Source organism: Numenius arquata, chromosome 5 (assembly GCF_964106895.1).
Source record: "Numenius arquata chromosome 5, bNumArq3.hap1.1, whole genome shotgun sequence".
Classification (NCBI taxonomy): Eukaryota; Metazoa; Chordata; class Aves; order Charadriiformes; family Scolopacidae; genus Numenius; species Numenius arquata.
Window position 1 is genome coordinate 30,469,895 of NC_133580.1, and position 25,697 is coordinate 30,495,591.

At 43.8% G+C, this 25,697-nt stretch overlaps 1 protein-coding gene across 1 annotated transcript in view; it reads right to left on the reverse strand.

Annotated features, from left to right (window-relative positions):
* Window positions 1–24,403, reverse strand: part of TET2 (tet methylcytosine dioxygenase 2) — a 71,997-nt gene extending 47,594 nt beyond the window's left edge. The window contains exon 1 of the mRNA XM_074147396.1: window positions 24,312–24,403. Within this exon, the coding sequence (XP_074003497.1) occupies window positions 24,312–24,341 (30 nt within the window). The 5' untranslated portion in view covers window positions 24,342–24,403. The remainder of the gene's footprint in view (window positions 1–24,311) is intronic.
* Between the last annotated feature and the right edge of the window lie 1,294 nt (window positions 24,404–25,697).

The following is a 25,697-nucleotide window of genomic DNA, read 5'->3' on the forward strand; positions in this document are numbered from 1 at the left end:
TAAAAATCACTATTAATTCGTATCCTGTAGTGTGTCCCAAGAGGTTTATTTTATCCACTAAACTGTAGTGGATGTTTTGGACCTTGCCATGTATGAAGAGGTCTACAGCACAACACTTCAGTGCGAAGGGTGTGAGTCTGTTCGCCCTGGCACTGTGGAGTAGTAGCAGTTCAAGTCAAGGGGAGAATTGAGTAAGGTTCAGCTTCTCATGAACACTGGGCAAAAAAAGTTTCAAACTTAGTTACTGTAGATGTATTTATGCATCTTCACAAAAAAGGTTTTCCTGATTTCTTTGGCAGCACATTTCCCTACCTTGTCCAACAGCTCTCATGCTTTCACTGCTGGCCAGCCAATTTCTATTCCCCCTGCCCTCCTAATTATTGCTTTTCCAGATGTTTACATTAGTAAGTCATGGAGTATGCTAATCCTACCTACTGAAAGTGGCAGACTTACAATTGTCCCACTACAAGCCAATGCAATCTTCTCCTGAAGAACCCGTAATAGAGGTCAAAAATCCCAATACGTAAATAAAGCAAGCTTCAAATGCTACTTGCATTAATAGAAAGGGAGGGATCCTCTTCAATGAAAAAGCAAAAGCATTTTGAAAAGGCACATACTAATAGATACACCAGAAACAAGCCTTCTCTGAAATAATCCATGGCACATCTCCTAGTGACCAAAACTACAAGTGTTTTATTAACACACATAAGCAGTGAGCTTTAAGTGGGGCCATTGGATCAGACAGGCCAAAACTCCTCTGCATTTGCATCAGTTGACTCAAGACTGGGCTTTTTTTTTTTTTTTTTTTTTTTTTGCCTGACTACAGACAGTGCAGAGAGTATAAAAAGGACAATTAAGCACCACTGCTGAGCATGTCTCTTCTTCCCATGTTGCACACCCTGGCAACAAATCAATTTTGTCTTTTGCTGTGAGACTTTCTTTCTCTCTGCTGGCTCAAAATTACTCTCCCAGAATCCTCTAGAGCAACTTTTTTTTCTTCTCTACAGTTCATCCTGCCAGTTGCCACTTTAGTAAATAGCATATAGCAAGCAATAACTTTATTTTTTCCATTCCCTCTAAAGGTTAACTATAGGTGAACGTTTTATTCTTTATAACAAGTAATTGACATGCATGAGCCAACTTTCTGTTCAGAACATAATTTGTATTCTTGAGAGATCTGTGCATATTCTTGTTCATATTGCTTCTTCCCTGAAGGGATCTGGGAGGGGGAGGAGAGGGAGAAGCTTTTAAAGTTTGGCTCACAAAAGTTACAGAGAAAGATCTAGGCTTTCAGCTCCATCAGATAAATGGTAATGTAACTGCACAATGTACAGTACAGTGGCACGTACTGATAGGAAAAGAACAGAGTAAATAATGGGGAGGGAGAAGGGGGAGAAGGGAAGTCAGCAGGCAGAGAGAAGAGAATACTCAGCATCCAGGCAAGCTTGCTGTTAAAATATAAATTGGCAGAAACTTTGATCCCAAAGGCTGGTGGGCTTACTTCCCTCATTACAGACACAATTCAGGTGGGGTTTTAATGGGAGCTTTCTAATGAAAAGTCAATGCAGTTCTTCATATCCTTACACTTGGGCAGCATTTGCTTAATGAAACTTAATGATTCGATCCCAAGATCACTGAAATCAGATTTGTCTCAGTCACTTCAGTGGGTTTAGGATTAAGTTTGAGAAAGCACCATTTTTATGGGGGTGCAGTGGGGGTGTTTAAAGAGCATGGGGTTTTTTTGTTTTTTTTTTTTTTTTTAATAAATCAAGAGTCTTCTCATGTGGTTACATCTTCTTGTGAGAAGGTCTTTTCAGAATTTATGTATATAAAAAGAGTGTCAGCACATGTGCAACGCCTGTAATTTAGAACATAGCTTGCGGGTTGTGGTCTCCTCGGTCAGGCTGGTAGGTGTGGTGGGTACAGCTGCATAATCCTTGCGATGCCATAATCTGTCAGCTGCCACTTTAGGCCTTTAATTTTACCACAAAACAGTGAATTTTTATTTTGTAGTAAGGATTTTCAACCCACGTACGTATAATTTTTTCAAGATTAAACAAATGTAAGACCTTCTTTAGCAAACACAGAACGTATTGTAAAATCAATGTGAAATCACATTTAACAACCTGATGTTCACACTTTCACCTCCGAGGGTAGGTCCTGCCTCTCAGAAGTGACCTCCTTAGGTTGTAACATTCAAATTTGTGGTTTTAGAAGAGTGAACAGTGTATTTTTACTCTAGAAAACACAATTTACAGACAGAACTGGGACAGGATTATATATTAGTCGCATGTTATCATGGCAATTTGCGAAACTTAGCTAGTGGAGAATCTTCACGCTACTTAGGTTACAGTATCCTCTTGTAGCATGACCTGCAGCTGCCCACTGCACCCACTAATAAGAATTCTCCATACACAGATCCCAGTTGTCCAGTAAAAAAAAAATAACTCTAAATACTAAGTAACTAAGACAACTTGCCCAGACACAGCCACCTATCTTGTACAATGAAAGGCCGAAAGAACACCACGAGGTTATTCTTTCCACTCACACTTTATTTCAAACAGGTGTGCAAAGGGAACATATCAGAGAGATTTAAATAGAAGGTTAAGCAGACTGTAAATTTCCATCTACGCTTGGTCTAATTAAAGCTATGAACATACTTGAGACTGAGAATTTTGTTTAGAGTAATCCCTTTATCAAAACTGTCATATGCCAGGAAACGTTAGAAGCAAGAGTTTCTTATTTCCCGTGTTCTTGAGCTACTGTGTCTGCCATTTAAATATCAACATTTCTCAACAGCTTTCAGTTTAACCCACAGAGGTTTCCCACAGTAACTACTGGCTGACTTATGAGCCCCTTACTCATACCGGTGATTAGTTAATTCCACAAATAGCTCCACTGACTGCAATGGGATCACATTTAATTATGACTGCATCAACGTAAAAGATTTCCAGCCCTTTAGGACTAACGCAGATAGTGCTATGAGATAATGGCAGCAGCAGTACTCCCAGAGGTTGTGATCATCACTCTGTTTTGCTGCTTCTGCTTGTGTGAAGGATAAGCCACTGCACCACAGACAAGTGGCAAAATGTTACTATTGCAGGTTTGTGCTAAGTCTGGGTTGTTTTTTTTCCATTAGTTGTCCTCCTACAAAGAGCTCTTTGCTGCTTCTGACTCTTGCATTCTACTCTAAAAGCAGTATTTTAAGCTCTAGGGTGCAAGGATTTTCTCAACTTTACACTGTCTCACTTGGGGGGATCCTGAGTTTTTTCGCTTCTACCCAGTTATTTGCACTTACAAATAATTAACATATTATAAAGGAAAAATATTTATGTCCTTTATATTATAAAGGAAAAATATATTATGTACCACAGCAATGTCTTCAGGCCTCAGCTGAGCTAGAGGCCTCCTAGTTAAGCACTGTAAGGACATATAGTGTGCTTTTGAATCCCCTCACTGTTATCTGTTTCTTCCCAAAGGCTATATTGTGAGTTTCTTACATGGATGCAGTTAAAACTACATGTGATCTCACTGCAGTCAATGACATTATTTGCGAGATTAACTAGTTACGGCTGTGGAAAAGTGCTCATGTTCAGGTCTACAGTTAATGAAAGGAAAAGGGGAAAAAAGCTTTTCAGTGCTGGGACTACAATCCTATATGGAGCAGCAGTCAAAAAGCTAGGACAGGAAACAGGTGCTCACGCATCAAGCAAGCCCTCCTGAGGCCACCGACTGGGTCCAGGGCTGAATCTACACACAGACCACAGGGTGTTACCCATTCTCCCAGGGCTCCTTTTGCTGGTGTCCCAGGGACAGATTTCCCTGCTAAGATTTTGCCTGCATGCTACAAAGCTTTCTTTTTTTGGGAACTGCTATGTAATAACCTAAAATAGCCTACCCCATCCATCCTGAGTGCAGCTGGGCAGAGTTCCTTCATAATATCTGTCATGCCTAAAAATATTCCTGTTATGAAAATAGAGACACAGATACTATGTCTGTTTTTGTGTGCTGTGCCTGGGTGTTTAGGTATGTGTAGGTGCATGTGGGGTAAGTCTGAGGGTGAGCTTTTTCATCCATGGAGCATGAATGCTGTACTGAAGAATTATGTAAAACAGTGAGCTTCATGAATAGGGACTTGATATTTGTTTCAGAGTATTTGTCTATAGCTCTACTGCTGCACTATAAATACATCTGAACCAAAGCAGACAATATGTAAAGCAGGGGAGGGAATACCTCTGACTTCTAAACTTGCTGAACTTGCAAAGCTGTGGGCAGTGCTGCTCACAGTAATACTTCAGAGGGGTGAGAGAGAGAAAAATACAACCAGGAATGAGGCAGCCTGAGCGTTACGATTGAGATGAGGTATAATATTTGAATGTTTCCAAGGGAAAAACTAAAGGACAGTGCAGAGTAGGCAAGATGTACTTTGACTGGTGTGTAAAGCATGGCAGTGGTGAGGACCATAGTGACAAAGCAAAAAGGTGGGACGTGTTTTAGATGGTTTTCTGGATGTGGTTTTCTTCCTCTGAAATTTTTAAGTCATAGAAAAAGCCTGTAGAGGAACCAGACATGACCATATAGAAACAGGAAACGATGAAACAAATTAAGTCACAGGGTAGAGGAAAACCTTATTATTTGAGTGTTTCTCACAGCTTTTTTCCCTTCTTTCTTTTTATTTAAATGATGATGTGTTCAACTTCATAAAAGAGGCAAACCCTGCAACTGGGCCTGCCCAGCTTAGGTGTTTTAAACTGCAAAGGGAAGTAAAAAAAATGCAAGCACAACCACCTGCTGAGTTTAGGAGAACAGAAAGAAACAAAAGAAAGGATGAAGCAAAGAAAAATCCCAGGTTGTCTCTAGTTCCCTCTGAACCTAGTCCAGGTCAGCACTGTTGCTAGTTATAATACAAGATACAAGTTCCAGATTTTATAAAAGGATGGATATTTCTCACAAGTGCTATCTTTACATCAAGTTACTCTTGCTTTGAAACCTTCTTTATTTCATAGTTTCTACAGTTCTGTAAACCAATATCTCCATGTACTCATCCTCTATGACTGATGAAAACTAGTTAATTCCCTGGAGGGAGAGACACAAGCAGATGAGGCTGCACTTTCTTGTCCAGTTCTGCACAGGAGAACCAGTAACCCTTCCAAAAAGACTGCCATTTACACCACCCCCACCCTGAATATCCTGATTTAGTGCAAACTCATATTCATATATATAATTAACATTTTAAAAGGATTTCTAAGGTCTGTATCATAACCTATAAAATTCTTTGGCACATACAGAGGAATTTAGGTACTTTCAGGTTAAAACAGTTTTGGCAGAATAAAGAAAACCAGAAGCAGTAATAAAAAGCCCAAATCCCTGAAAGTACATGATGTGTCCTTCCCTATGCATTAGGCTGCAACAAGTGTGTTGATAGGCAACATTAGATATACAAGGATGAAGTAAACAAAAAGCCTGAGGATTGCAAAGTAAATATTTGGGTGTATTAGCTAACTGTTTGTGGGTGTTTTGTGCTTTTAAATTTGTTTGTATTAACGTTTGAGTCCAACTCACCTTCCAAAAAAAGATAACTGAAATGATCTGTCTCCTGCCCACAGTCCTCTCCTGCATCAATATTTTTGCTTATCTCTCTTCTCATGTTTCATGTAGTTTCAAGCAGCTCTTTAGCAAGCCACAAAAATGTTAGCTATCCAGTTAGGTTTAAGTGGACCCCAGCTGAAGTAAATACTCCATGCAGGCATACTATCTTTCTTTTCCATTTCTTGGTCAGTCCTCTTTGGGTCTGCTACATGTAGATCAAGAGTCTTTAAAATGTTTAGTGAGGAGACCATGCATTACAGAAACTATTGCTTTCACAGTGCTGTGTTTCTATAGTAACCATCTTATTAAAGCACTGCAGCCATCTGCTTTAAATATTAACTTCACAAGACCATCAGGACTAGCTTAAAACAATATCACATGTTCATTAAATATTAAAACTAGAAACAAAAGGAGAGAGCTACAGGAGAGTGCTTTTTCCTGTTCCTTCAATCTAATCTTTTTTAAAAAACCCAACACTGATTTGCTCTTTTTAGATAATTTTAACAGTTCATGCCATTGCTTTAGAAAGAACTTTTTAAGTGACCACGCCGGTGGCATAAACTACAACTTTCCGAGTGTTGCAAAAACAAATGAAGAGAATAGCTTCTTGGGGTAGGTGGTCACTTTGTATATGTTCCTCCCAATAACAGATTTCCTTGACCCTGCTTTCATAGCAGTACTTTCAGACATACTGTGGCGAAGTCTTTAGAGGGGGTAGCACACAGGGAAACAGCCAGCAGCAGCTGAGAAGCGCCACACTGGAACAAACAACTGTTTTTATGGTAGTCTGCTAAAGGGCAGATGCCTCAGAGAAAGGTATAAACAGTAATGCATTCAGCCAGCCTCCAGTTCACAGCCAAAACCATGAGACTTAAAACCCGATAGAGATTGTATCCTAAGGAGCAGGAGCCTGGATGCTGTTCTAATTCACAGAAATGCCTGCTACTTACAAAAGAACCTGCATCAGCAACAGGTTGTGCCAGCAAGGTCCTTAGATTAAGCACACCCAATCATATTTGTTTCGTTTCAGCAATTTGAAATACGTTGGTTGTTACTTCTTCAAATACTCTCTCTCCCTTCAAACTGTGCTAGAGAGCAAAAGGTAAGCTCCTGAGAGCCCTGCTCTGCCTTTTAACATATGGTATCTAGCTCACTTTAACTGTGCATAACTTCCTGCTCCCTCCTTCTGTGCCCATTTTGAGTCCCGGACCCAGCACAGGCTATTGTATTTGGAGCCGGAATACATGGAAATGTCATAACTTTTGCAAATTTCATCTGAAAATTTCACTGGAACAAGAGAAGGAGAATTCAGATCTTTCTATGGCAAAACCACTCACCGTAGCTCACAGAAATCTTTTTAAGTATATTGGGTTCCCTGAAACACACTTCTGCCTCCATCCACTACAGCTTACTAAGATCAACTACTGTATTGCATCTGGTTTTCCCACTTCTCTTTACTGCCACATTGAGCAAGTGCCTACACTAAGCTGTTCATGATACTGTCCAGATCTTCTGTGGGAGACAACTCCTTGCATTATGCATGGAATAGCAGCAGTGTGCCCAGGTAACACAGACATGGTCCTTGTCCAAGAAATTCACAGTCTAGTGGATCACCAGACCCTCAGAAAAATGCATAATTACTTATTTTAAGATTCCCCCAGTATGCATTTCCTCCTCCTTTATGACACCAACTTCTCTGTTTTCACACACCAGCTTTATTTCTGAAGTTCTTCTGGGGTTTCTCATATTGGTAACTCAAGGGCCATGTCTCAAAAGGCAGCAACAATCGTGAGCACAATCACTGAATGAGGAACAGCAGTTCCTGGAGTTACAGTGAATATTAAGCTGAACAGTTGATGTCAATCCTTTTGAGAAAAAAGGCAATTTTTGCACAGGCTATAGTCCTGTTTGTGTGGCTTTGTCAGACATTAAGTTACCTTTCTTCTCAGCCTTGGCAAGGCCTCAGCTGAAATGCTGTATCTGTCCAAAAAGAAAAAAGTTGATCAAAACAAGACAACTTGGAAGAATGCAGAATCTCCACTAGCAGAGGTCTTCCAGAGCAGATTATCTAAGTATTTGTCAAAAGTGACAGTTATGATTTATCTGTCTTGGGAGAAGAAGATGGATTAAATTGTCTCTTCCATGGCTATTTTAGACAACTTTTAGGAACAGCTTGTCTGTCTTTCTCAGTGCTGTGCACTTCCCTGTGTGCAGGGAAACTCCATTTAGTATACCCTGGAGAGAATCTTCCTGGATGAGGGCGCAAGCAAATTTGCACAGGCCATAAGCAGCTCACAAAGGGAAGATGCTGCCCACTCTTCCCCCCAAAATTAAACAACCCCCAGTTTTCCGCATCAAAACTTTACTCCAGAGCATGGAGTTTCATGGTATTTGCCATGCTCAAGACACCCATTCTCTCCACACTCATGGACCTACAGCAAGGAAAAATAATTAGATTTTAAAAAAAAACAAACTGCCAGGTAGTGGAACTTGAGTAGAAGAGAAGGCCTAATTTTGCTGCTTCTGGTGTATCTCTATTGAATTCATAAATCAGAGTTTCTGCTGTTTGCCTGTTACATAATAAAGGCTGTTCTCTTTTGTTGATATGTAATTTGGCTTCTAGAAATGGGGGTTTCATCATATTTTGAAGCTTTGGAGGTTGGCCCTGACCAAAGGCAGGCTGGTGGGCAAAGCATAGTAGCGTTTCTTGTAATACTGAAAGATGTGGTAAGAAACATCAGCACCTCACTGATTTAATCCTGTGAACATGAAGAAGAGCCATTGCTGGCAGGGCTCAGTGAACTTTTATCTTTTTTAAACTTACTCTACAACATGGGGTTTTCTTGCTCTCCTAAGAACACCTCTGGGCATTTTTTCCCATACATTCCCCAGCTCTGTAAAAATCTAAAATACTCCTTGTTCCTTTCACTGTTTTTGTTCTCTTTTGCCACACATTGTAGTTGTTGTGACTCTCAAATTAACAGGACTTGCTTTGTGTTTAAGTAGGGTGATGGGAAGCGTTTTCTGCCTGTGGTTTGTGCTGAGCAGATATTCTGCAGGCCTGTTGCATGTTCCTACCTTGCCTTTGAGTGCTGCGGGCAGTTGTTAACGTAACTTAATGTATTGTCCAGCAGGTGTTCTGCATGTTTTCTCCTCTGTGCACAAAAAGAATACGCAGTCGGTCTGTTAAGGAACTGTGTTCTGCTGAGAAAGCAGTGAGTAAGAGAGACAGAGGAACAACCTGGTCCCTGTCTGTCTGCCTCCTGGGCCAGGGAGTCCTCCTGCTGCCCCATTCAGAGCTGCAAATTTTGGTCCCAGATCACAATTCAGATCCCATCCAAGATTCCCAGCTCCAAGAAACATCAGTGAAAAATCCCTCAGGTAAATACTACAGGCGCTGTTATATCTCTTCTCCATCTTTTAAAAATGCTTTTCTAGTAGAGTGGCTTTTGGAGGGGGCAGGGGAGAGAAGGGGATTGGCAGGTAATTATAAATTGGTGAATAATCTCTTGCTCTCTCAGACACACGTGTGGCAGAGAAAGCTATGGTTGGGGATAGTTTTTTATTGTGCCAAGGGATTATTTTCCCCAAACTATGCACTGACATGATTATTGATCGGCATATGTTCTAAGTATAAGAAAAATCAAAAGTCCTGAGTCTGTTCTCTGGTAGTTAGGCAAAACTCTTCATTAAGAATTGCACCCATGCCTCTGAAGACATAATTAAACTTTAGGTGTGCCTTTCGCTGAACTTGTTAAACAAGATTTCCATTACTTTTTTACCTAGAGGACAAACCCATGACAGAGTCTGTATTTATTTTGAGATACTCATCTAAACTGACACAATGGCGGTATTCACCCTGTAGCGTACAATGGTAATCTTACACTACTCGCTTCCATCCTGCCCCCAACTAAAAGCATTGCATAAAATAATCTCCATCATCAGCAGCATTTCTTCCCTTATATTCTCTTCATTGGGTGACTAAAAGAAGCTCTTCATATAAGGTAAGAAAATAAATGGTAACAATGAGAAGATTCTGAGTCAAAGATGCACCAGACACATTATTTGTGTATCTGTATAGATCTTGTGCTGCTTAAGTTAAATGTACTGGTAAAGCCCAAAGACATCATAAATACTAATAAAAACAGTCCCTGTAAACCTCAGTACTTTCTGATTCAGAACACTTTGAAAAGCGCTTCAGCCCTTCTGGAGAAAGACTCCAGAAGATGTGCAATGATGTAGCCATGAAAAAAGCTATACACATTTAGAGAAGATTTTATAGTAAGGCTCTCTTTCTCCTTTCTCTGAGTCTGCCCATACTTGTACAGTTTCACAGTAAGGTAGATTTGCTTTCCTCAGGCAGGAGAAATGCTACAAATAACAGCAGTGACCCATTTTCAGAACTTCCATTCTTATTTCTAGGTCTATTACATACAGTGTAATGAACACTGTAATGAACGTTCAGCAGTGAAAAGACATCAATAACCGACACAAGCACATTTGCGCTCATTCCAAATGCAACATTAAAAATCACCTAGGAGACTGGACAAAACCAGCGATGGGCCAGGGGCTGACCTGCAGAGCACTTTACCTGCTCAGCTTAGAGCTACCCGATCACATGAAATGAGCTAGTGACCAGGCCAGAGTGGACATGTGTTGGCCCCTCTTATTTTGTTTACACAGTGAAAAAACTCTGCAGGAGCTTTAGCAACTCTAATGCAAAGCTGCCATGGGTATGGATAGAAAAGGTGAAGACTATGGACTTAAAAAAGCTTTATTCAGTAATGGGATTCAATTGCATTAGAGAAGAGGCATGGAGAGCTCGTAGTGTATCTTTCCGAAGGACTTTGTCATTATGATATGTCAGTGTTTACAAACACTGAGATGTATCATAGTAACTAATATAAAATAGAACTACCATCTTTCTACCATCTTGTCTGCTTCTGAAAGGTCAATCTTTCTACTTGGGAGGGCAAAAAAAAAAATCCTTCACCATTTAGTAGGCTTCTGCAAAGCTGGGATTAAACTCTTTGATTCCAAAAGTAAAAACTGGAAGTGATTTATTAAAAAGCATGGGTTATTTTTGCTAGTTTAGCAGCTTTTTCAAGAAAGCTCTGTTTATCTTTGGCAACCAGTCACAGTTATATAGCCTTTCTTCCTCCACATACATGTATTTCTGAGAAAACTTCAAGAATGCTAGAATCTGTCAAAAACTAATCGCCTGACCACCTACTTCCATTTTACAAAAAACTGGTAACTTCTAGGAAGGAAACTGCTTTAGAGTAACCTGGCATACAACACAAACTTCTTTGAAGAACTTCAAGGGTAAGGAGGGGACACTACTTTTTTTAAAAAAAAAAAAAAAAAAAAGACATTTACTGTGTCCCAAAGTGATTTTTAAAAAATATATATCAAGATAGAATGTGGACATTTGACAGTTGAGCACACAGTGCCTCGTTTGCTAAAGGGGCGTTTCAGCTATGCATTTTTTTCTTAAGGCCCATGTCAAGAAAACAAGTCAGCCATACAGTGGTATTCCTATTTTGTAGATGGAGGTGTGTGTCATTTGGAACTACTAAGGCATCTTTTCCCTAAATGGATGGTCACGACCTGACTACAAAGCATTCATTAGTGCCTGAGTACAAGTGTTAATAAAGGAATAAAAAAGGAACTGTCGATCGGGAACCACACGATCACGCAGTGTTCTGTTCTTTTAGCCAAAGTAAGCCAGCTTTGCAGTTCCTTCCTGCTTTGAAAATTGTATGTACTTTCTGAGTCAGTTGAACGCAGAAACAGACTTACGGTGCCGAAGAACACAGTCACTTTTATCCCCGAGTTGCTGAATCACTTACCCGCCACTCCTGCTAGTTAATAGTAGCTATTTTTAGTTTACGGTGGAAAACTCTCTCATGGTAGCAATGATATTTCAAAACAGTTTGGGAGCACAATCATCTGCCTCGACCGTCTGATGTGTTCTCAGAGCCTTGCCTTTGGTACGAGCGCCTCGCTGTTCACTCCCGGCACCGGCGATCTAGGTCACCCTCGCGGGCGGGATGCGGCACTCGCCGCTGGCTCTTTCATAAGTGCCCGTAAGAGTTCTGGGGTCATGTTTGTAAACACTGCTGCCATGTGCGCGTAAGCACGTGGTGAGACACCAGCGTGACCTGGAGTGCCGAGCGGAGAGGTAAACCTTGGCGCCGGCGTCGACCGTGCTAAGCCACTGAGCGCCAATGCTCTGGCTGGCGCCCGTGCCCCTCGCAGCCCCGTCAAATGCCGCTGTGGGTTATTTGAAGGGCAAACGGGAACCTTTTTCCTACATGTGGCGCACGTGGACGGGTACTAGTGTTGATGGCATCCAGGCAGGTTCCTTCTCTCAGCCATAAGCAAATGGCAGCGCGGAACTGTTCTGAAGAAAAATAAAACTCATTTCTGCCCTAAGTCACTGAAATTGGAGCCAGTGTGGTCCTACAACACAATGCAAAACTATGGCTGTTAGCAAAAAGAATTGTATAAGGGCACATTGCCAAAGTCTCCAAAATGACTTCAAAGACAGATAACCAAGACTTCGTGTCTGTAATAGCTTTTCACTGGCTTTGCACTGATGAAATTTAGACCACGTTTCAGGCGTTTGAGGAAGTAACTCCTAAATTATTTACGTTTATCAGTAGAGGTTGCATGAAGCTAGATACGGCCAGTACAAGCAAAAGTCACAAGTCTTTCATTTCCTCTTAACGAGAAATTAGCAGATACAGCCACCCAAAGCTTACGGCAGGGGACGGACAGTCTGTGGTTGCCGACCCTCCTTCCTACAGCAGCTCTGTTTCAAGTGCAGCTGTAAGTCTGGCTTGCTTTGACCTTTGGTGGGAGAGCTGAGAATAGGACAAAGAGTTAAAGTGTTACCAGTCGCTGCTGAGTCTGCACTTCTGGTCCCGGGGAGGGAGAGAGGCGGCTGGAAGAGGGCGTGCAGGCAGCAGCGGGTAAGCGGGAGGGGGCGTAAAACAAAAGGAGAAAAATAAACAGTGCACACCCCAAAACAAAACAGGGGAACAAGTACAGAAAAATGCTCGTCTTTGAAGAACATGGGCTTAACTCCGTGTAGTTTTATCTTGTTATCTGAACTCAAGGTACAGTAGATACACGAGTCCTTGAACTCTGAACTCATGAGGAGAGCAGCAAAAAGTAAGTCAATACAATTTTAGCTGAGCGGCTGGAAAGAAGCATGCTTTGTCTTTTTGTGCCTCAGCTATGGGAGGCCATTTAATGCAGCAACACCAGCTGTTCAAACCTCTTTCTTGCTGTATGCCAATGGCCTGCTAAAACAAAGCAAAACCAAGGCAGTCTTCTGCAAGTCATAATGCAACTATGGTTTCAAATACTAGCTGCTCCAAGCTACTGGTGTTTCATTGAGACCCATCTCTTAAACCTGGACAAAAAGTGGTCCCCAGTTTGTTAGCGGGAAATAAATTTAAAAAAAATAAAAATGTCCCCATTAATTTCCACAGACTTTCTGAAATCGTGCCCTACTGTAAATGTTACCCAATTCCCTAATAGCATCTCTGGAAAGCAGAAAAGTACCTTCCTTGCTGGTGCGTGTATGTCTAGCTAGCACTCTCCAGCACTACTACTCTATCGAGCAATAAAGTTTCTATTTTTGACTCACCGTGGACGACCTTGCTCTAAACCCCTGGCCTGAATATTGCTTAAATGTAAAACGAGCAAACCTGAACAAGCTAGCAGACTCCGCCAGCCTGGCGTAGCCCTGCCTTTGGCTACGACTGCTACCAGCAGCCGCAGACGTGAGTGAAAAACAGGGGTTCTGGTGAAGGGAGCGTGGAACCCTCTTGCTGGTTACGTGGCGCCTCGGGGACGCCCAGGAGGGTGTTTGTAAACAGTGTGGCCACGTGCACGAGAGCCACGTGGGGACTCGGCTGGCTGAACCTCCAAAATGCGGTGGGGAGAGCAGCGACTGGGGGAAGCAAGGAGGCACGTCCGAACACTCATGCTCCATCTTTTGTCCCCCCCAAGTAGTTTGCAGTACTATCGGATCTCTAAACATGGCAGAGAAAAATCCATCTGTCCTTCACGGTCAAGTGCCTCTGTCAGCATGCAGAGACACTTCATGAGCTAAATTACCCATCGGATTTTATTTCCAAAAGCATTTCATCATGGATTGTATCACGAGCCTGTGAATGCCCTGAAGTTACTTAGGGTAGGCTCCCGGTTAAATGCACTATGTACCAAACCAGGCAGCCTGAGCTACAGCTACTGTCCACAGCAAAAGAACTCCAGAAGACTGGAGAGAGGCAACATTAATTACTGTTTCTGATTCAGGTCTAGAAGATAACAGGTGACTGTTGCATAGAAAGCTATGAATGCTGCTAATGTTGTGTCACCTGCACAGCTTTGCACATCCTGTCTCCAGCAGAGAGATTTCTGATGACAAATTAAAGTTCATTTTGGTAGGTGTTTGGGTTTGGGGTTTTTGGGGGTTTTTTGTTTGGTTGGTTGGTTTGGTTTTTTCCCCTTTTGGCTCTGCTAGCAAGTATGAAGTCAGCATGAGGGTTCGTGAACCCTGACAAACCTTTAATTGATAAAACAGATCAAAACGGGAGTCATGTGGTAGGTTGGAGCTGATGTACGGGAACAGTTTGCAGGCTGTGGGAAATCTTGCCTCAATGGATAGGAGGATCAAGGGTATTAAAGGTTAATGGGAGTTATTGGAGTGAAATGTCATTGAAATGACATTACACAACTTGGTTTCACACACCGCAATTAACTGACACAACACACTATTTTTAATTATTACTAGCTCCTTGTGAGATTTTGCTTATTTGTTTGAAGGTGCAAGGAGACATCTGCAGTGCCAGTAAAACTGAGATGACATCCTTTCCTGCACCCTTTCTCACTTGGAGTGGAGGTTTTCAACAGTGCTGCAGTCAAAGCAGTGCACAAAAAGCCACCCTCTTCATCAAGGAGATAAACAACAGTATTTAATTTGCTGTGTTGCTTTGGATGAGCACTGCTGGTTTAAAGGTCCGAAGGCTTGTGCAGCAAAAAAAGAACATGTCAATCAACAGAAAATGCTACTGAAAACCAACTTCTGAAAAAAAGTGAAAAGCTACTTGTTTCTGAGTCTAGTTTCTGTTTCTTAAAATTGATACTTCTGTTATCTTAGTAAGCAGAGAAAACTATCTGTAAACCTCTGAATGAGCAGGAAGGAGGGTATCATGGGTAATGCACTGGTGCTCAGGAGATACGGGTTCAGTTCCCAGCTATACCACAGCTTTCCTGTATGTCCTTTAAGATTTAAAAAAAAAAAGGCACTGAAACAAATGGCTCCAGCAGGGTTTGTACCATGTTGCATGATCTGTGTGTGCTTTGGCTCTCGGTTGTTGCTGATTAATTTTGTACCCTTTCTCTTACTCTTTGCATGTTTTGCCTGCTCATTAATATTAGCACCCTAGGGAAAAAACTAGAGCAATGCTGGTTAGGAACTCCTCTTAACACACACACACACACACACAGAGCAGGTAGGAATAGCAGCTTTGCTTTATTTACTGCAAATATTTAGTTTTCTGGAAGGGAGCTGCCTGCCTCTGCTTTGCATTATAAACAAGAGTTACTAACACTGGCCCCTAGTGCACTGCCAGACCCCTTTTCTCTGTCTCCTTTACTGAATTAAGTAGCAAAACAGAACAAAAATGGCTTATGTTTGTACAGCCCCAAGCACAGTGGCGTTCTGTTTCGTGGCTGGAATATGAGGTGCCTCCTAACGTGCAATAATTAATTTCTCTCTATCCACTCTCCTTATATTTAGAAGCATCAGAGTTGCCATCCTGAATTAGACTCATGCTCCAGCTTGTCCAACAAAGTATCTCCAACCAGCTAGTAGCAGTTGTTTCAAGAAAAAGCAGCTATTCTGTAGGTACAGACTCACTCTTCCACAGGCAAAACTTTCCAGTCCAGCAGCTAGGGTTTATATTTTGTAGCAAAAATCATGTTAACTTGCAACTGCTTTGGGAAGTTTGGGGTTTTAAAAGTAAGAATTAGTTTCTAGCTTCTATACCTGCCTTTAAATCTTTCCATCCATTTCCTCTCCCTCCCCCGCTCAAATAAGAAAAAATACCCCCAAACCTACTTTTCTTTTTTTCAGTTGCTACAAAGTATGTGACTGACTAGGTGCCTCACTCCTGCAAGTGTCTCTACGTAGGCAGACTGTTACAGCTCTGTGAGCTCAAGGAAAATGAATAGGGCTTTGTGAAAATGGCAAGGGCTGCCATCAGTCTGCAGGATCACAAGTCAGCTGACAGCACTGGGGAAAAAAAAAAGCCACCTATACCTAATGTATTGTCAACTGCACAACGCAGGCACAGTGGAAAAATACATGGAAATCTGTGTTTTCCTACCTGGTCTCTCACTTCTCAGGAACCACACGTAGTAATACAGAAAACAGATTAGCTCAAACCTTGTTTTCCTACTACTTTTTCACACCTACAAAAGCTGCGTCTCCACATTAGGGATTACTGGGAAGCAGAAAAGTACAGGTACAAACTTATTTAAAGAGATCGAATGTTCTGTGGAAAGTATGGAGAGTGCCATAGAAACAAGAGAAGAGAAAGGCTGTATTTTTCCATTTTGTGCATTTTTCATGTTTATAAATATTAAGAGTGCTTTTCCCTATTTGGTCAGTATTTTCATTTGCTCCTGGGTATGTGATGTGTACACTCTCAAACTGGCTGTGTGTGGAATGGAGGCTCACTAGAATAGATTTACTTTCCCCAAAATGTCTACTGGTTACATGAGTTAAGTAAGTGTTAAATCTGACCCTTTTCAGCTTTGCTCAGCTTTTATGTTTCTGAGTTTTATTGTTGCCATTTCAGTAATACTTCAGACCTTTTTGGGCAGACAAACTTGAAACCAGACAAGCAAGCAAAGGAGTACAGTGGGAACAAAAAGTTGGCCATTTGAAAAGAAAGTCTGTTAAGGTCTGTTAATACATACACACACGTACCCCCCACTTCTCCAAATCCCAGGGAGATGCAAGCCCAATGTATTTACCAGCTCTCATGTGTTCTCTTTCAGGGACAAAACGCATTACTTTTTAAAAGCTATACATGCACTCTAGGCTTCAAGGAAATATCTCACTTCTGTGTTACTGTGAACTTCAGTAACTTTTTGGGAAGGGAAGCAACTCCTGCTTTACTGCAACAATTCCTCATTTTATCATCAGCAGGACAGTAATGCTACTTGCACACAAGAGGAAATATGCAATTATTCTTTTCTCCTTTTTGCTTACATAAGAGCTGAAAGAGTTTTGTGTCCTTTGGCAAGTATAAAAATTGTATAACTTCAAAGTATGTGACTTCAAACACAAGTGGAGTAGCACTGAAAGAACAAACAGATTAAACAAAGATGAAAAAAAAAAAGTATCAGGGGCATGAAATGGGGGCGAGTGCTGCATGAACAGTTGTTGCCTCTCATGCTAAGGGATGAATATGGAAAGTTATTGAAGGACACTAAAGTTGAGGACCAAACTTTCCTGTCAGCATCAGGCCTAGGGTTAACATCTACCCTTTGATCTCTCTAACAGTACTAAAAGTGGCAAGAGAAGGAACAAATAGTCAGTGCAAACTCAGAAATGCCTTTTTTGCATATTCTCTTATATATTCTTTATTCTTGCCTGCTGCCTTCTGCTACCCAGCTGCTACAAAAGTAATGGGAACTGTGGGTCAAAAAAGTCAGAAAAGAAAACAAAAGGAGCTGAAGATCTTAGTGAAACAGAAGCAGGTTCTGGATATGACCCAAACAATTCTACCTAGCAAATGAGAGGACAGGGGGGAGAAAGAAACCACCAGAGTTTGATAACAAAAATACAGTGATTGTAATCAACATTAATGTAAAATGGAAGCAACCAATGTGAACATACAAGTAATAACAGAAGTCACATATATAACAAGATCTGCGGACTGGCCTTCGTACTCTGTTTTATGACAGTGAATACCATGACTCATCTTGACAAATTCAGCATATGGAATATATACTTGTACCAAGTGCTTCCTCCCTATGTGGAAGAACCAGTTCTTGGGATTCATTTTGTAAAGCAAGCAATGTGCTTTGCACACCAGCCCGAGTGCTTGCTGCAAAACTGCATGAGAAAGTCTGAAAAATGCACATAGGACTGGAAAATAACGTTTGTGGATGAGGAGCAGAACCTCTGCTAATAAGGCCCCCAGTGCACACATAGCACAGGCTGTCTCTGGAGACCAGAACCTGTCTGACAGCTTTGGTTTAGGTCCACAGGGAAGGGCATGAAACACATTGTCAGTTGGGCACTTCTGACCAGCTACGATATATTTTCATCTGTGATTCCTCAACCCATTTTGGCAAGACAACCCCAATAATTACCACCACTTCTTCTCTCTCCTTTTATTTTATTTTATTTTTTTTTTTAAACAACAGATCAGTGGCATTATTTAGTTGAGTAAATGCACAAATCTCCACCAAGCTTCTTATGTCTAATGGAGATCCAAAACTTGCCTTGCAGTGGTATTAGCTTTCGTAACAGTAACGCCTCTTTGTGTCAACACGTCTCATTAAGTAATAAAGACTTTCAGCTATTTGATTTTACTTATAAAGTTAGGAGGATTCATGATTTCTTTTTTGTTCTTTAAAAAGGGAATTGTTCTAGTATTCTAACAGGCAGTGAGTCATGCCTAATTAAGGAAAAAATATATAACCATTTATAGTGGGATTCTTGTATTGCAAAGAGCTGTTTTGTCATGAAAGCTTTTGGGGATTGAATTCCATATACATTTTTTAAAAGGGGAGAGGGGGCAGGGAAACCATCTGAAACCTTTGCAACAATTCCCTTAACCCCCGTCTTGTACTTAGGGTCAGTCCGTTCCAGGCAAACGCGTCAACACAGCCCAGATTGCGCTGGAGCGGGGGGAAAAAACAGCAGCATCTGACAAAGGAACCAATGACACAGAATGCAATACAGATGCAGAAAGCTCAGCCAAAACCCAAACTACGATAAGTTTTCTTAAACTCCACATTTTTTATTTCTTTCACCCCACTCTGCCGCCCGTGAGGACCAGGGACATTCCTAGAACTCTGTCCTCGCTGGCTGCGTCAAGGCAGCTGCTGAGGATGCTGGGACACTGTTTGTAAACACTTAACCACGTGCGTGCAACCGCATGGAGAGTCATCCTCCTGACCTAAACATCTACCCACTTGGTAAGCCGGGGTATTATTGCAATGGAGCCAAATCCTTTTCCAACACGATGTGACTTAGAGCAGCTCACGCCAGGACATTGGAAGACAAAGCTTGGACTGTTTATGCGTTATTAGAAACGAGATTAAGCAGAGAAGTCATTTAAATTTTAAGTCATTGAAACGTAAGGATAAGGTAGCTCATGTGGAATAAAGAATGCAGTCATTATCCTCTTTATATGTCTGCGAAAAATTCAACTTAAGCCTGGAAACTTCCCCTCCCTCATGCATACACCTGCTGAAACCAATATTCATATGCTGGGAACCCATGTGGAATTTATCTGAGGTTAGAAGTAATACTGTAGAACACATGAAGATATTCCATGTTGCCTAAATTGCATCATAGTAATTAATCAGAAAGTGCCAAGGCTATTGCCCTGTACCCATGGAAGACACTTGCAAGGGGTACTTGGTTATTTAGCTATTCCTGGTTATCTTAGCTATCACTTAGCTACCACTCATCTGCTCACTTCTTTGACATTGTCTTAAAAGACATGCTGTATTTCATTAGGATTAAAATGCTAAAGTTTTCTTTCTTGCTGAACTTGAGCATAGAACAAACCTATTCCTTTGTACACTGTGAGAGAAATGCTGCCTTTATTTTTATTTTAATAAGAGGAAAAATCCACACACACCAAGAATTAGGTCAAACTGAAGCCTCAATGCTGCAAGCCTTTATTTATTTGTAAGGATAATCCTGCTGGGGTTTCTCACCATACGTATGCTACAAGGAAACAACACTCCAACTTGAAATCCACACCTCCACAGAAAACTTCATTTTTCAAGGACAGTCTGAATTTTGTTCAGGTTGCTAAGATGACTCAGCTTTCTGGAAGGTGTTTGACAGAGATGAACAAGCTTGCTTGAAAAGACAGACAGGAATCTAAACCTTTACAGCTTTTAATTGTTAAAGTGTTTTTCAAAGCATAACAACTTAAAGAAAGTTGCCCCTAGATTTAAAATCCTTTAATGTGAACAACTAGTAGAACACTCTTTCTGATCATCTTATATGGCAGGACATTTTTTTTTTTTCCCCATTTCAAGAACAGTGTGGGATATGTGGGTAAAATTAGTTAGCTGTTCTTCCTATTTCTCAAACCTTGTTTTTCTCTACCTTCCTTCTCTTACTCCCTGCTACATAATGTGAGACACATTCCCAGTATTTAAATCCAGACAACCTTTTCGGATCAGTCATCAGCTGTCTTTGGGATTAGTCCAGCTGATGCTGGAGGTTCAGAATTATTCCTTAACCCCACTACCTCTGTCTCCACCCACTGAGCAATTACTTGGGAAAATGGGTGATTTTTAAGAGACTTGTCTACCCTAAGGGAAGGCAGAAGTGACTTCTTGTCAGTGGGTGACTGAGAAGATGATTACTCATGGTACTTTCCATTTGTAATATTTTATTATCTAGGATATTGGGACCAGCTATGCAAATTGAACATGCAAGCAGTGACGATCTGAAAGTGTAACAACCGGAACTATGGCAACTTGTTACTAGTTACTTGTTCAGTGTTCAAAAAGCATATTTTTCCTGCAGAATATCATTAAATGACTAAGAAGGTATTCACTGCCTTATGGAGTATGGGATCGGAATAATGGTACAAGTGTGATTGATTCATATAATTCCCTTTTTGGCTTTCAGCCATGATGCAGTCATATGCTTTATCTCTGTTCAGACTACAGCTTTTTTTTTTTTTTTTTTAAAATAATGATTCATACTACATCCCACTCCATTTCAGAACCAGCACATTGCCTTTCAAAATGATGTCACAACACTTACTGCTGCTGGCTGACTGCCTTAACAGCAATCAGAGAGCTGGACTAAATAAATACTGTATATTATTTGGCAAAATCATTTGTGGCTGTGTTCTCCAGCACTGTTTCCAAGATAACCACCAACTCTACTTGAAACTTGGCAACTTTGTTCTACCACTTTCAGACTCCAATTGTGAAGCTGGCTTACAGATGCTGCTACCACGCTTAGAGCTACTGTGTGGCAGTCAAGTGAGAGAGGTAGAAGGGTCACTCGCTGTGACAAGCCAAATTTGACAGCTCATCTGAAATTCCACCTTGAAAAATAGGTAATTTTTAAAAAAGGACTTTATTTGGCTCCCAAAGAAACACGAGACACATCTTCCACTCGGAACAAAACAGAGCAAGGGATTTAAAGTCACTGTTTAGGCACACTCTGAGAAAAACACTCTACTGCCCATGCAAGTAACTTAGAAGTGACTCTGTGATCCCAAACAGGGTCAGTAACATTAGTCCAACCCAAACTTCATGTTTTTTCAACACCTGAGCAGCGGATTTGTTCCAAAACATGGTATTTTTTTCTTTAGGGCGGTCTGGCTGTTGGTAGTATTTAGAAGAACCATATGGGAGACGGAGTCCCAACAGCATCTGAATTGCTTGGGGCAAGAGGGAACAGTCCCTTCCAACTCCAGCAGCTGAAATCCCCATTCCAACAGCAACTACAGGGTCTCCCAATTCTGCACACAAAAACGAAAACATTTACAACCTCCTATTTCTGTTACCCAATACAGCACTGGTACCAACAAGAGACCTTGGAAATCTGTCCGTCATAATAACTCCTCAGCGGGCACACATTTCTTGTTCTTTAAACAATGTTGACATGCCAAACTCTAGGACCATGCGTACTATATCAAAACAATACCAGTTTCCCTGGCTAAAAGCCAGGAATCAGCACAATGCCAAAGTCCTTGTTAAAAGCCTTACTACGAACAGTGATAGTTCGGCAAGTTTGGGAGACTCGGTGTCTCCCATTCAACCTTTTCTTCTTTTGAAGATTTGTTAATAATTAGTTCTGAAATGGGCAACACAAAACCACTTTCTGAGGCTCCCTGGATGCCTTCACAAAGTTTTTTGATGTCACTTTCCAATATGAAAGAACTATTTCCACTAAAAGATGACTTTAGAGTTCTTCATTTCATGTAAACAGCAGTTCAGTCCCACCACCTAAGCACTTGTTAATTTTCATGTCTTTGCCCTCCCCTTTTTTTCTCCTCCCTGTGCCCCGGTTGCTAGATTTAAATGTTTTCTGACTTCACTGGCAGGGTTCACCCTACGCTTTCCATGACACTGAGGAAGAGAGACAAAACATTGCCCAACAGTGATTTATTTACATTGGTTCTAAATTGTTGTTTTTCTGCAGGATAAAAACCAAGATATGTACATTCTTTCAAAGCATTAACAGCAGCAGATCTGGCAGACCAAAAGTTCTTGACTTGCTAGGTTTACCAACATTTTCAAGACACAGCAGACATAAATATCATAGAAAGAATATCATTTGGGAGCAGGAAAAGAAATATACAAAACTGTCTTAACACAGATGCAGCAAAATATTATCAGTTTGAGTCCTTTATTTGAGTCTTGAAAAAAAATAATCAGATATTTAGCAACTGAGGACTGAAGTTTCAAAGGACACCACCAACCAAAGTGCCATGTGTTTGAGACAGAAAGAGCTGAAAGAAGTAATGGTTCTGTATGACAGTCTATTAAAAAATGTTACCTGACAATTGCTAGTCACGGACCTTTAGCGATAATAAGCAAGTGGTAATTTATACAGAAACTGCAGAGTCTTACCTTTATTTGGAGGGGTGCAAGAAATTAACTGTGAGGTGACCAGGAAAAGAAAAAAAACCCACCAAGAACAGAAGTAGTTTTGGGAAATGTAATGGTAATTGAGGGGCAAGCAGCCCTAAGGGCTCAAAGAAACATGCTCATTTTCAGTGGCTACTGGTAAAAGGAGACAATACATTCATCACACACCACTTAGACAAATTTGTTTAACTCCCAAAAGATAAGAGAAGGAACGACTTATGATCTATGGTCAGCCTGCCACGCCGAGAGCATCTCTTAAAAGGACACTGCATGTACTACGGTGTTGGTTTTGCCACCTTTTATTCAGTCAGATCCCTCTCTAACTCGAGTTTATAGATGACTCTTGACCATTCACATCTATCTCCCTGTTGAATATCTTCGGCAACCACGTCCTGTTTTGCACTTTACAACCTCCAGAGAAAGTGCCGTAGTGAAATACACATGCAGATACACAAGTGAATGTACATGTTACCACACTCACCCCCTGCTGCAGTTAAGTCAACCTGCCATTAACATGCAAATAGAATGGCCTCATTAGCCGATAAACAACACCCACTGACCTGCTTTCACTAGGGACAATATCTCCTCATCTCTGAAACTCCTAAACTTCACATTAAGAAAAAAAGAAAAGAAAAAAAATGCGCTGAACTGATATTGAGAGCTGCTGATCACTGCTCAAAGCTTGCACGTTTGCATGCCGCTCATCATGGAAAACAAATCTTGTGATGAGATCTTTGGTTGCAACATTTCGATGGAAGCACACTAGACCACATCACTTCTCCCTTCACCTCACTCTCCGAAAAGGAAAATTACTTAGCAGAAATGGGTCTGCTAAATTTCCAAGATTCAAACCGCGAGCCGAAAAGCCTCTTTTTAACTAAGGGCACGAAAATGACTGCTGGTGTCTAAGGGGGTGATTTAACGCCAGTGAATGCCACGATGCGAGCATACAGTGCCGCGCGTCTGAGTTACGAGTGTGGTAAGGTTGTTGCTCTTGTCTGTCATCTGGCGGGGAACAAGTCTGACCTCGCCGAAAGCGTTATTTTAGGGGAACGTGCACGAGAAAGTAATTTCTTTTTTTCTTTTCTTTTTTTTTCTTTTTTTTTTCTTCCCGTGGCCACATTGTGCAAGTGGCCCCGACGGCAGGATTTAGCAACGCGGACAGAACGCGCGTGTAGATCGCGCAGAAAAAGGAAGGCCTCGCAACGAGCCCCCCCACCCACCCGCACACACTTCTTCCTCGCCCCCCAAGACCGGGTTTCGTTTCCCTCTCCCCGTCCGCGCTCCTCAAACTCCGCAAGCCCCCACCCCCCCACACCCCACCCCGGCTTTTCTCTCCCCCTTTCCCCGGGGCTGCGCCCGCCTTTGTGTCCGCCCGGAGCCGGGGAGCGGCACAAAGCCGGGGCCCGCCGCCGCCCCGGCCGCGCTCCACGGGGCTCTACGCGGGGGCGGCCCGGGAAGCCGGGAGCGGGAAGGCCGGTCCCCGCGGGGCGGAGGGGCGAGCGGGGCAGCCCCGCGGCCGGCCAGCCCGGCGGGGGCTCAAAGGCGGCGGGGCACCTCCCGACGCCGTCCCCATCCCTCCCGCTGCCGCCGCCACCGCGCCAGACAAAGGCGCGGGGAGGGGCGGCGAGGCAAAGTTGGGGGCCGGCCCCGCGGGGAGGGGGCGGCGGGGGCCCGCGGCGCCCCCCGCCGCCTCTGTCAGTCAGCCATGTTGGGGGAGCCGCGGCGGCGCCCACCCCCCCGCCGACACCCAGGGGCGCGGCGCGGCCCCCCGCACCCCCGGAGGGGTCGAGGGGAAGGCGGCCGGCTCGGGGTCCCGCTCTGACCTCTGCCGCGTCCCTCAGCCTTGCCGACATCCAGCACGCACAGCCGGGCGCCGCGCTCCCCGCTCCTACAGGGCCGCCATCTTGCTTCCTTCTGCTCCTTGACGAAAGCGGCCGGGCCCCCGCATCAATATGCACGCGGCGCCCTGACGTCGGCGCCCGCCCCGCGCGCCGCACCGCCCCGCGCGCGCAGCACACACACACACACACACACACACCCTCCCACCCCGGCAGCCCCCCTCCACGCGGCGCGGCGCCGCGCGCCCGCGGGCAGCGCGTGCAGGGGCGCCCCCATCCCCGTCCCTGTCCCCGACCGCCAGGCTTTATCTTTTTTTTTTTTTTTCCCGGCCGGTGCCGCTTTTTGATCTTTTTTTGTTGTCGTTCCCCCCCCCCCCCCCCCCCCTCCTTATCCCCCGGCTTTTTCTCCTTTCGCCTCTCGCGGCGGCGCGGGAGCTGGTGGGTCCGTAGAGCACCGCGGGGTCGTCGTCCCGTCCCCCCCCGTCTCCCTCCCCCCCCCGCTTCCAGCGGTACCCCCCGCCACCCGTGGCACACATCCCACCCACCCACCCCCCTCCACTGTCCCCGGGGGCCGGCGGCGCTTTCCCACGGCCGCGGGACCCGCCCGCTGTCCCCCGCGGGCCCGGGGGGTGGGGGGGGTGGGCTGCGGGGGCCGCCACTTCTTCCTGGAGCTGCGGGCGCGGGGAGCGGTAACGCCGGCTGGCGACGTAAAAGAAATGCCAATAAGGGGGGAAAAAAAAAAAAATATATATATATATATATAAAAAAATCACCGCCAAGATCTCCCCAGGTGTCCCCAAAAGGCGGCCGCGGGGCTGCGCGCTGCGGCTGGCTGCCAGCGCGGCTCGCCGGGCGCGGGGCCGGGCTAGTGTCCGCCCGCTCCCCCCTGCCTGCTCGCCCCGCGGCTCGGGTGCGTGGCTGCTGGGGCTGCCCACCGCACCGCTCCCAAACGCCGGTCCCCTCCCACGCCGTAGGAGAAGCGGTTTCGGGGGAGGTCGGTCTGGCTGCCCGGTCTCGGCTCCGCAGCCCCGGGAGCGGGGCTTGGTGGCCCCCCCGGCCCGCCAGCCCTCGCCAGCAGGTGACAGACAGGTCGCCGCCCTCCTTCGCCGGAGGAGCGCCGGAATGAGTCGGTGGCCTCCTCTTCCACCGCGGCACCCCCGCCACGCAAACTACTCCGGCCTGCCCGGGAAACATTGCGGGGCCGGGGGGAGCGGATTTTAGGAGAGCATTAGCTTCCCGGCTGGACCCTCTCCCACCCGTGGATGTGTCCTTCGCCCCCGGGGGCGGCAGGAGGGGGTCGGCAGGCGCTGTGCTCATCAGCGGTGCCCAGGACCGGAGCCGAATCCCCTGCTGTCCCCTGCCTGGGGAAGG